Genomic DNA, 12,368 nt, shown 5'->3' on the forward strand with positions numbered 1-12,368 from the left:
ATTTGTTAGTTTTTCGTATTCCACGTACAACAATAATATTTCGTACCATTTCTAAGAATTTCATTGACTTTCCATTTTCCTATACTCTTTGTTCAGAAATTAATAGTGTATCTGTCAAATTTCATTCCATGTAAGAACTACGTTCTTTTTTCTCTCTTTCGTCCTTTCTACTCTTCTGTATCTTTTTCTTAGTTGTTACTTTCTTTCGTTTCTCCTATCATACTTTCAACCGTTGTTAGTTGTGATTCAACTCGGCCGTCGTCAGTAACACCAAAACTTAAAAGGAGCTCATAAGTGAAACTGGTGTTCCACACCAACTTGCACGGTTATCAACATAATGGGATCACCTCCGGTGCTTGAGGTCCCTGGTTCGATCCCAGCTCGCAACGTGTGGACTTTGTGGTGGACAAATACCGTGCTCATGGGTTTTCTCGGGGTTCTGCCGTTTCCTCCCACTTTCTTCATTCCACCATTTTACTCATTTCTCATCATCACCGTCTCCTTTAGCCTAACCGGCATAACTGTAGGACGTAAAACTCAAATATTTCATTTTATTTATTCAACATAACCGGGCTTTAGTTATTATAAGAAAAGAATATTTATATCGTTTAGTTATAAAGGAACGTAAATGTTTGAATTAAAGAAAATCAAGAGGGGGAGGGGAATAAATAGCCCTGAAAATTAGGTAGGCCAAGACGATGCTTCCTTTTTCTTCTATGATTAGAATAAAAGGTTAGATTCACTGCTAAACTTTTGTGTGTATCATATCACATAAGATTCATCAGTCTTCAATTCTTGCCATTAAAATTGCAATCAATATATTTCAGTTTCAACTTGTTTCAACATTTTCTTTCAGGTAAAAACGTACACAGATAAAACTGAATATTTTCATTGTTTTCTAAAATGAAGTCAGTTAAGTTGAAATGAGATTACAAATATTCAAGGTGTGTTTCTTGCAATTGAAGAATATGGGCACTTTGATTCAGTAGCAAAAAATTTACCCGTTGTGTAAGAGGTCCCATGTACAATCCCAGATCATGTGAATTTCAAGGCACAACATTGTGTCCTGGATTTTCTCGGTGTTCTCCGTTTGTATTCGTATTTTCATTCCACTAATTACGTCTTTTATAACCATTAAGTTTTATTAACCATTCGCTTCCTTTCGTCTACAACTTTGAGATAAGATGTCACAGGTCATAAAAATTAAAGGTTTCACTGTTTTATTTATAATTGCGTACGAACTTTTGTTGTGATTTTTTTTTTACACTTTGTATGTGCTTAAAAGAATTTTCTGTGATGGGGAAATCCACATATTAAGTAACACGGCAAAGGGAGGGGGTTCGGACTTGTATTACGATGTATGACAAGGGTGGAGTGGAAAAGGGGTTTTACGTTCTCACGTAACGCATGTTTTTTGCTGAAATGTTTATTTTTATTCTTAGATTTATATGCAATCTTTTAAACAAATACTTTCATTCAATTATTTTCTTTTTTTGTAAATAAATAAATATTTATATTGTTTCGGGAAATTGCGAACATACAACCTATATAAATTGAATCATGCAGAAATGTTCGAAGACGCTACTAGACACCAGCATGACAGATGACGAATCATGTGTGTATTAAAGTACAGCAAAATTCCGTTTTGTGGCTATCGCTGCATTGCATTTATCGAACACCTTTTCCTGGAGTTAGTTGTTAATGATCGTAAGCACCACTTGAAAATGTCCTCGCGTTCTCACTTGTATCATTATTTCTAAGAATATTATTTTAAATTTTATATTTGAATCATTACCCACTCTAATTCTTCTAAAGGGTTGCGCATGTGAAACAGAAGAAACTCTTTTTCGTGAAATAATATTTTCCGTGACGGAACGATCCATGATTTGCAGAGCAAAATAAGGTATTAAAACCGTAATTCGTCAGATATTCATCTTGCACTGAATTTATCGAATTTATTCGCATTCTGGCACTGATTCAAGACAAAAAGAGATTGAAAAGGGTAAACTGAAGTCCAAAGTCCAAAGAAGGTGCTCGAAAGTTTGTTCTCAAAGATGTCCCTGCTCCTTCACGTGTGCAGTCATTTCGAATCTGTGGCCGACGAGTAAGATAATTTCTTTGCATCGTCGACACTGGCGAAGTTCAAATACACGAAGCATCCTGGATTCCGGAAAATGAGATCGACGTCAGTTATTTAGATTCTGTTTCACCTACATCTTCCGTCAGTATTTCCTGCTTGTCTATCACCGGTAACCTAAAATGATGGATGCGATGTCCTTGGGGAAAAGACATTAGGCAATTTCGAAGAATTTAAAATGTTAATTAAGCAAAGTTATGGGGTTAAAATATTACTCTACTACTATTTTCTAATACTTTGATTTATTGGCGAAAAGCACTACAAATATATTGAAAATACAAGCATTTTGTAATAAAAAGTTCTGCCATTAAACATAATTTTTTGTTGTAATAGCCCACGAAATAAGCAAAATTGGTGAGAAATCAAAAGTCAAAAAGTGTTACGCAACAAAGGGAGGAGGGGGGTTTCTCCTTCGTTACGAAGTGTGATAAAAGGAAGGGAGAGGGTAAAAATTGGTCAAAAATAGCGTTAAGTAACATGTGGACGGCCCTTATTTAATTTTTAAAATATAAATTTGTATTTTAAATTTGTTTATGAGATGAACATATTTAAATTAAATTTATTATAAATAAATCTTAAGCAATGCGGACATTCTTTGGAACCAAGTAACCGAGTTGAGCAAGGTATTTACATGTAGAGTGGTTCTGGGTAAATTGCACATACTGAAAAAATACACAGGGCTAGGTTTCTTGGCTGCCTGGCAAGACTGAGCAAGTTGAGTTGTATGTCACGAGAGCACAGAAGGGATGAATCGTACCGCAAGAAGAAACGCAGTTTTCGTAGATAAATAATCCTTTGAGTGTATAAAATTTATTTTCATATGGTTTGATATAACTTTGAGATACTATAGATATAGTTACAAACAACAATCTATTGCTATTAGAACAGGATTCCAAGGTGGAATGGAAGCATGAGGTATTCGTGCTTGTCCGTACTCAGCATAATGGCCGCAGAGTTTTTCTGTAATTAAGGGTTGCCAGTGGTAGTAAACTTTACACTTTGGGGGTAAATGCGCATATATATCTAAAGATAAAATGCACATATGTGCAAATTACCCCAAACGTTAATGTTTCCTTTTGTATGATGTGATAAAAGCGTAACAATTTTGTGGGGGGGGGATTCAACTGTATAGCTGCACGATTGTAACAGTAAGTGCATGTCGTGATCAGTGATGATTTCAGAGGATTTCCTGAAAGCGTTCAACAGAGACGTTATGTATAGACCAAAATTAGGAAGACCCATAGTACTTGGTTCAGCGGAGAAGGACTTAGTAATACATTTATTGCAGTTGGAATCAAAGGGTTTTCCACTAACTATGGCTGACTCTCGAAAAATCGCATATCAATATGCAGAGAAGAATGGACTGAAACACCCATTTTGTTCGCGCACTGAAACTGCAGGATATGATTGGTTGTATGGGTTGCTGCAACGGAACAATGTTGTTAGTGTTCGAAAGGCTCAACCCCTCTCTTACGCACGTTCAGCTTCTTTGAATAAAGCTGAATGTGACAAGTTTTTCAAACTCCTCGATGAACAAATGGAAAACCCTGGAGGTAATCGTTTGCCTCCATCACATATTTTCAACTGTGACGAGACGGGTTTGCAAATGATATTTAAACCGGGAAAAGTGTTGGCGGCTAAAGGCAAAAAATCAGTGCATACATTAACTACGGGGAAGAAGGGGGAAACAGTTACTGAAATGGGATGTATGAGTGCTTCAGGGGTTTACGTTCCGCCCTTTATCATTTTTAAGGGTGTTAGCATGAGAAAAGAATTTCAGGATGGGCTACTACCACGCTCCGCAGTTGCTATGACTGATTCAGGATAAATGACAGAGATAACATTTATGCTCTGGTTACAACATTTTCAGCATCACAAGTCTCAAGGAAGAGTTCTGCTGTTATTAGATGGTCACACAACACACTACAATAACATTGAAGCAATTCAATTCTGTGAAGATAATCAAATAGCTCTATTGTGCCTTCCAAGCCATACTACACACTGGCTACAACCCCTTGACAAAGCAATATATCGGTCATTAAAGCACTATTGGAATGAACAGTGTTCAGCTTTCATTCGGCAGAAAAGAGGAAGGAAGATAAGTAAATTTGTTTTTGGATATCTTTTTGCTGCAGCGTAGGGCAAAGCTCCTACTGTGGGTTCAGCAGTGAATAGTTTCCGCACATGTGGAATTTATCCATTAAACCCTGATACCATACCAATTAGTGCGTTCCAGGTGGATACAATCCCAGGCGACACTTCGGCAGAACCTTCACAAGGAACTGCTTCACGAAGTGAACGAATTGCTGCAGCAAAAGTGCATGGTGGTGATAAAAATAGGGATCAAACTACGTCATTTCAAGATATCATGCCTGTTCCTACCCGTCAAGAGGCTACACGCACTACGTCTACCAGAAGTGCAACATGTCTAACAACCCCGCAACATATCGAAATTCTCAACAAGAAGAAACGAAAGATTACAAGTCTATCATGTGCCCAAAACAAGAAGTTTAAACGCAATCTGCGTGCAAAGGAAACTGTAGGAATTGTTTGCAGCCGAAATGAGTTACTCAAACCTCACACACGTCAGATGATGGCAGATCCCAACAATTTTTGTGCTGCCTGTAACGGGTATTACTATGCAAGTGAAGCAATCAACATGGGTGATTGGGTTAAGTGTATGAGTTGTTTCAAGTGGTATCATGAAAAATGCGCAAGAAAAAATGTATTGTTAACTTGTGACAACTGTTAAAATCACTTCCATATATAATTTTTGATGTCCAGACGGGAAAACTAATGTGACTTGTTTCTGAAGTGCAGTGCATTAGAACCTTTACTAGGCTATGTAGGCATATATTTACACTATATAATGTATGTTTAATCTACACACAGTGCATGTTCTACAGGTGTGTCCATAATTATTGTAGTACTCAAATATTTTCAATGCAAACATTTAAATATGCTACTTTTTTTTTAATGTGTAGGTCCTACGGTGTGTTAATGATTTGCATTAGGTATTAAGAACAATGTTCCATAATTCTGCCTAGACTACTAATTGCTCAAGGCGTAGATATTGTATAGCAATAGTACATTAATATTGTTAACGTTTATTTCTACTCATATTTATATGAATCTATCAATAAAGCAGAGAAGAGTTCCAAACATATTTTTTAATGCAGATGTGCGCAAATTTTCCCTATATGTGCTTTTTACCCCGATATTGGGGCAATATGCCCGTTTTGGAAGGGTCACTTTTAACTCCATTATTTTCTCTACTAAGCTGAGTTGACAAACATATTTCACATTCGTAGGTAGTAGAAATATGTAAGTATATTCCCCTAAGTTTTCGGGTTTCTTGGTCTGATAATTACAATTTTAGAAGGCCCAATGTCAAAAACTGCGCATATTGCCCCAAATTACTATATATTTACAATTTTGGAGCTTGTAGAACACTACCCAACCTTGCTTACCTGGCGCCCATTTCTTGAACTCTTTATATTTCACGCCCCCCTCTCCCACTTGCAGGTCATTAGTCTGGTCGCTGTCCTGATTTCAGGGGGCCGCGGTGGCTCAGTGGTAGGGCGTTTACATCTGGTGAATGGGGTTCGTTTTTCAATCCGAGCTTCTGTCATGCGAAATTTGTGGTGGACAAACACCATGTGCGTGGTTTTCTCGGGGTTTTCCTCGTTTCCTCTTACCTTCTCCATCCCGCCATATTCTTCATATCTCATCATCACCCTCTCCTTTAGCCTTGCCGGCATAAGCGTTAGACGTAAAACTCAAAGATTTCATTTTATTTCTTTCTTCTGATTTCAGATGCAGCGTTGAATTTTCAAATCATTATTAGACCTATTTAGGAGGCGCGGTGGCTCCGTGGTAGAGCGTTCTCCTCTGGTGCTTGGAGTCCCGGATTCGATCCCAGCCCCCGCCAAGTAAACTTTGTGGTGGACAAACACCGTGCTCGTGGGTTTTCTCGGGGTTCTCCCGTTTCCTCCCACTTTCTTCATTCCACCATTTCACTCATCTCTCATCATCACCGTCTCCTTTAGCCTAACCGGCATAACCGTGGGACGTAAAACTTAAAGATTTTATTTCATTTTTCAAATCATTATTAATAATAATCTCGAAATTATATATTTATTTCCAGATAAACTTCTGTATATCACTGTAATGCAGCATTTTTTTTTTTTAAAAAAAAAAAAAGCTTTGATCTTAATGGAATCAGAGCTTTTACTGAATAATTACTTTGTGTTTGTACGGTATTTAATTTAATGTTTCCTTGTTACAGCATTTGTATTACTTATCATTACGAATATAGTTTATATTTGTCAATAGTTTGTGCCTCCTTGTGCTCATACCCTCCAGCTGGGACCTACCGTTCTACAAGAATACCAACATTCTTTGAAATTAATATATTGTAAATCAGAGTAGAACGAACAGAACAAACAGAACAAACAGAACTTGAAGAGGTCGATCATTTCAAATATCTGGGAAGTATTTTGACGAAACGCATGTATTGCACCAAAGAGATCAGGTCGAGAATTGCCATAGCCAAAGAAGCATTCAACAGGAAAAGATCACTCTTAACTAGCAGCCTTAATATTGGACTAAGGAAGAAATTGAGGGTGTGAGCGCAACAGTAGTCTAACTCATATTTTTAAAAATGGAGAAAAATCAAGTTAAACTTAAACACCACATGTTTTTTTGCACAATATATATATGTACAATGTACGACACATTCAACCACTTGTGGTTGCTTTTGTTATATTGTGCAAAAAGCACATGTGTTTAACTTTAACTTGATTTTTCTCCATTTTTAAAAATTGTTGGTTAGACCACTGTTGCGCTCACTCCCTCAATTGGTAAAGTGCTATATATATGCAATATTGGACTTTATGGTTCAGAGGCTTGAACATTACGAAAGTTAGAGAAGAAATATTAGAGAGCTTCGAAATGTGGTGTTGGAGAAAGATGGAGAATGGTAAAATAAACAGAAAGAGTAAAAAACGAAAATGGTTGAAAACAGGTAGGAGAGAAGAGGACACTTCTAGCCAGAATCATTCGTAGAAAAGCTAATTGGATTGGACAAACGTTGCAAAGAAATTGTCTTCTTCATACTGCCATAGAAGAAAAGATGGAAGGAAAGTGAAGAATAGGAAGAAGAAGATCACAAGTAATCGATGATTTAAAAAATAGAAGAAAATATTGGGAGTTAAAAGAGGAATCTGGAAATCGAGAAACATGGAAGAAACATTTCCAGATCGAAACTGAAAACTAAGAAGAAAAGGAAAAAAAGCTCATTAGTCCCATTACCTGCCAAAAGGCAGAATACTTAATAATAATAATAATAATAATAATAATAATAATAATAATAATAATAATAATAATAATAATAATAATAATAATAATAATAATAATAATAATAATAATAATATACCTAGTACGAACTTGATTTGTTAGGATGTTAAGATACGAATAAATAATCCATAAAGTCATTGCGATTGCTGTAAAGAATAATTAAAAGTCAACTAATTTCTGTTGTAAAAGAGGACGATGTTAGTCCACCGAAGTATCCCGTCATTTCGATTCGATCCTGTGTGCTGAAGGAGAGAAGTAGAACACAGACGCTGCGAGCGAGGATGGTCTGAAGCGAAGGTATGGCATGGACTCTCCGTCTCCTCTCTTGAAGAAGATCTAAAATAGCCAGGATAGCGACGGGAGCGAGTGCCAGCGACGCTTTATTTAGCTCCTCTGTCAGTGGTTTTGGAGGACCACCCTTATAAGGTTCCTGCTACCATACGCAACACAGATTGATGCGGAAGATATGGTTGTCAAATTGCCTTTGTCTTCCATCCGCGATATCATAAGTTATGCTTATCATAACCCTCCGCTGTGTCTAATTTCCCCCGAAAGCTACGAGTATCACATTTCATTACCCTCCGCGGTCCCCTCTGAACTCGTTGCGATACACTAACTTCAACAGAGCGCGGAGTGAAGACGGCTTCTTTCGTTATCTAAATATTGTCCTTAAGCGCTGAGTGATAAAATACAATATTAGTGTTGTTCTATATCAACAAACCGAAGTTTAACATCAAATGGTGATAATGATGTCTTTATGTTGAAATTTAAATGACAAATTTGAACTCGGCGTTTTTGTTCATTGTGTTTTAATAAAATGTTACATTCGTGATAAAATGATTGTAAACATTCATTAATCCAAATATTGATAACGATGAACCTATGTTGAAATATTAATGAAGAAATTCATATCGAACTTTTTTTTTTTTTTTGATCGAAAGATCCAATATATTTTAATCAAAAATTTTCTTGTACGACTTATATCTGGAGAACTACATACACTACAGTAGGCAAACCCAAACTATCACTTAACTGAATATAATGTGCTTATTCCGTAGAAAATACGAAAACTTGATTTAGGGGCAGTTCAAAAATTTTGTGGCCCCTGATCGAAAAAGTAATTATTGGCCAAGATCGCAATCTTTTGATCCATTTTTAGTTTTCCTAAAATACTTGTTCATTCCACATTTTAATAATATAATGTATTTGTGATCTTTCGAATTTAATGGAACGTAAGAAAAATAAAATAATAATAAAAAAAATAAGTACACTGTTTATCAAATGCTAATAATGATGAGTTTGAGTTGAAATTTAGTTTCAATGATTTGTTTCTTATTTTAATACAACACTGAAGTCCCTGGTTAATGTAATAATTATCGATAATATTTAAATTCCAATATTGATAATCAAGTGTTTGTTGAAATTTAAATGACGAAGGTGATCTCAACGCTTTTATTATTTCTTGTGTTTTAATTTTTTGACTGTCAGACAGATAGCTTAAAGACATGAACAAGTTAATAAAGATACATTAAATAAAATATTTTTAATGATGTGTTGACTTTGAATTTTAAATGTCGAAATTGAATTTAAAATTTTGTATCGTACCTTTGTAATACTTCTCTCAGAAATTTGTTCTCTTCATTGACTTGGCTTTGAAGGAGGCAACATTTTGTTCTTTGATTTCCTTTTAGTCTCAGAATTCCATCAACATTATATGATACGACAAATTCTCCCATAATTTTACTTCCATTAACCGTTATTCTCCTTTAGGATGCAGGGCCTAACACTTGATGTGTCATTTTTCTTCAATTCGTGTAGTTCGAGTTACGAGTCCCGCTTAGGACAAAATATTCCGTGTTGATTCTGATGGCATGATAAATTGGGAAGCTAGTAGCAACATTCAGCCTAGGTAGCTTGAAATAATTAACTACCATTGGAAGTGATGTCCTTAATTACATCTTATCTAACTAAAAACAATTTGGATGGCCATAGTCCTTGGTGATATATGGCTGGTTCCAGTGAATAACCGGCTGAGTCGACTTTTTTTTTTTTTTTTTTTTTTTTGAAAACTGAGATTTTACAAGTATAAGCTTATTTTGGTGAGTTCTACATTGTGTAGAAGCAGATAAGGCGAATTCATAGAATTGAGGAAGTTACAGCATTTGGTTATGTCAAAATTAGCCAGGTAACTGCTGTAAAATTTACCTTTAAACTGCTCTCCTGTAAAATTTACTTTTCCCAACTTAGCCATATAACGCGAGGATGTTTAGTTTAATTTTTAACTATTTACTTTCATTGATCATTTCGGTCAGGAAGTGTTTATTCTATCAGGAAACATTAATCGGCTTCTTCCTGTTCTACCTAATTCCTGTTCTGTCCAATGACCTTCCAGCACTTTGTAGCACATTTTTGAATTTACCTTTAGGTAAAACATATGTTCATATTCTGCCTAAAGGCAAAATAGGTATTCATGAATCCTTCCAAAAAAGGAATAATTAGTTTTCAGAGATACTTAATAGTAATGATTTTCCCGTTAATTACACTTGCTTTCAGGACCCATTGATTTTAGACATCATTTCAGAGTCTCTGAAATTCAATTAGTAATCATGGACCACAATTATTTCACTACGAGTATATTTACGCGAGGTCTACTCGCAGTCTAGAATTTCGCAAACGTTTGTTCGTATACCATACCACCTCTGGTTTTTCTGTAATGAGGACATGCCGTCTGTGGTTTTTCAGTGATCAAGACAATATCTAAATAGCCGGTATGTTGAGTCAAAATCATAATAAAACATACCGCCTCTGCTTTTTTTTTCCACTTCGAACACTGGTTTCATGTATAAACCACAAATAAATCTAACAAATATCTAGAAATTACAAATCTAAGAAAATTGATGTGTATGGAAAAAGTACGTTAGACATAACAATGCAGTTTGATCATTTGCTTTTTAATTTTAAAGGTCTCCCCACTACATGTAATATCCCCTCAGAGGTTATTTGTCTACCAACAACATTATTTAAGTTTACTTCCAATATTAGTTTAGAAACGTAGGATTTTAAGTGCTACATCACTTAAGGATGCGTAAATTAAGAAAGATGTTAATAAATATAAGGTAGTAACATAACTAAAAATAAAACTTTAAATAATAGGGTCAATCGTGTTACAACGAAACATTAAGCGATATTACATTATCTGATTTGTATGTAGTATAATCTACACTCAGAGCCGTAGCTAGAGATTTCGGCGCCCGGGGCGAAGTAGAATTCGCTGGCCCCTATACTCAACTCATCAATTTTTTCCTTCTTTCGTTTTTTTTTTTTTTTTCAATTACATCTAAGAGAAACAGCTTTTGTTATGCTATGTTGAATTTTTATTAAGCTGTCTGAACAGACCATTGCAACAGTCAAAAGCGATTTTTATATAGGCCTACTCTTTTACAAAAAAGTTTTTTTTTTTTTTTTTTTTTTTTTTTAGAGACTTATTTTGAACTTATGTTAAACTTGACAAATCTACCTTGCGTTGGTATACAGAGCCACTTGGAAAACAGTTACGGAAATTTACTGCTATTTACAACATTTCAAACTATCAATAAGGAATGAAATTTCAATACTTTAGAGATTATTTGCGTTTAAAATGTTCGAAATGAGTGACAGCATTAATTCCAGTAATAATTGTAGTTTCGTAGTTTTATCCTGTATGTGACCACAGAAATATCACTATAATTTCGATTCTTTTTGCAGTGAAAAATATTTTGTAAAATGTAACGCAAATTGAGGACCCCTCTTTTTGAGTTCCTCAATATTGATTGATGAAGCTGTAGGATATTCATGTTTAATGTTTATATTTAAAATCCAAAATACAATGTGCTTTTCACCCTTTCTCATTTTCATACCTTCATTCTCACCGTTGTAGTTAATCCGATTTGGTAGAAAAGCGGTATTGATGAACGAAAATCATTACCATCAAAACGCCGAACACGTATTTTAGACTTTGGCCGTATCTGATTTTGAAAACGCTAGTGGGTTTGAGTCAGTCGTTCTCAAACTTTCCGATAACGCGGACCCCTGTTCAGTCGAAAAGTGATCTGCGGACCTTCTTGCAATCTATTTGAAATTTCACATGATATTAAAAAAATGTACTAATTAGAATTATTACTGAGAAGAAAAAGATGAAGGAAAATAATGCAATAAGTCATTTATTCTACAGATACATGATCGTTTCCTAGTTAACGAAATTTCAATTGAAAAACAGTAACTTTCAAGCTAGAAAATAATTTTCTTTTAAGAAAATCCACTTGATGCATAATGTTCTCAAATGTAGGGTCATTAAGGTGAAGAATGAATTTTCTTTTTTGTGTGTTTTTCCATAATTGTACTAAAATCTGGAATAAGTTTTGTCACCAACAATCTCAGGTTCGATTCCACATTAAAACAAGGTTTTAATACTACAAAGAGCAGAAAAGTATTAAGTAAGTGGTAAAGAAAGGCACCAAATGTTTCAATGTCCTTTTAGACAACTCTTCATACTCACACAACCAAAAGCTACAAAGTTCCTTTTTTTTGGAAACGTTTTTTCCATGAACTATCATAGGATAGTTCCAATAGCTGTTCTTGTTCTGTGTTAGGGAGATTCATGCCTTGTATGTCATGGATTTCTACATTAGTGGAAGAATTGTTAGTGTAACCATTACCAGGTTGCGGGACAGGGAAATATTGTAGCTAATGCTCTCAAGTGTGCCTTTCAGCAGAGAGTTTTTCAGCTGAAGGATCAAACAAATCGTTGATCACTGGAAATGATGAATAGTTATTGTTTTGTACTCGTACTGCCCGCAGCTACAGTTTCTTAATCTTAAAAATACTTCTTGCATAA

At 35.2% G+C, this 12,368-nt stretch overlaps 1 protein-coding gene across 1 annotated transcript; it reads left to right on the forward strand.

Moving 5' to 3' along the window:
- The first annotated feature begins 3,308 nt into the window (after positions 1-3,308).
- On the forward strand, positions 3,309-3,965 carry LOC145670178 (uncharacterized). Its single transcript, XM_081738554.1, has one exon. The coding sequence runs from the start codon at positions 3,309-3,311 to the stop codon at positions 3,963-3,965; it is 657 nt and encodes a 218-aa protein (XP_081594680.1).
- Positions 3,966-12,368: the final 8,403 nt, after the last annotated feature.

This window comes from Thermobia domestica, chromosome 14, assembly GCF_964235325.1.
Source record: "Thermobia domestica chromosome 14, izTheDome1.hap1.1, whole genome shotgun sequence".
NCBI classification, from domain to species: domain Eukaryota; kingdom Metazoa; phylum Arthropoda; class Insecta; order Zygentoma; family Lepismatidae; genus Thermobia; species Thermobia domestica.

Coding starts and splice junctions, on each gene's coding strand:
- LOC145670178 (XM_081738554.1), top strand. CDS start 3,309: ATGATTTCAGAGGATTTCCTGAAAGCGTTCAACAGAGACGTTATGTAT.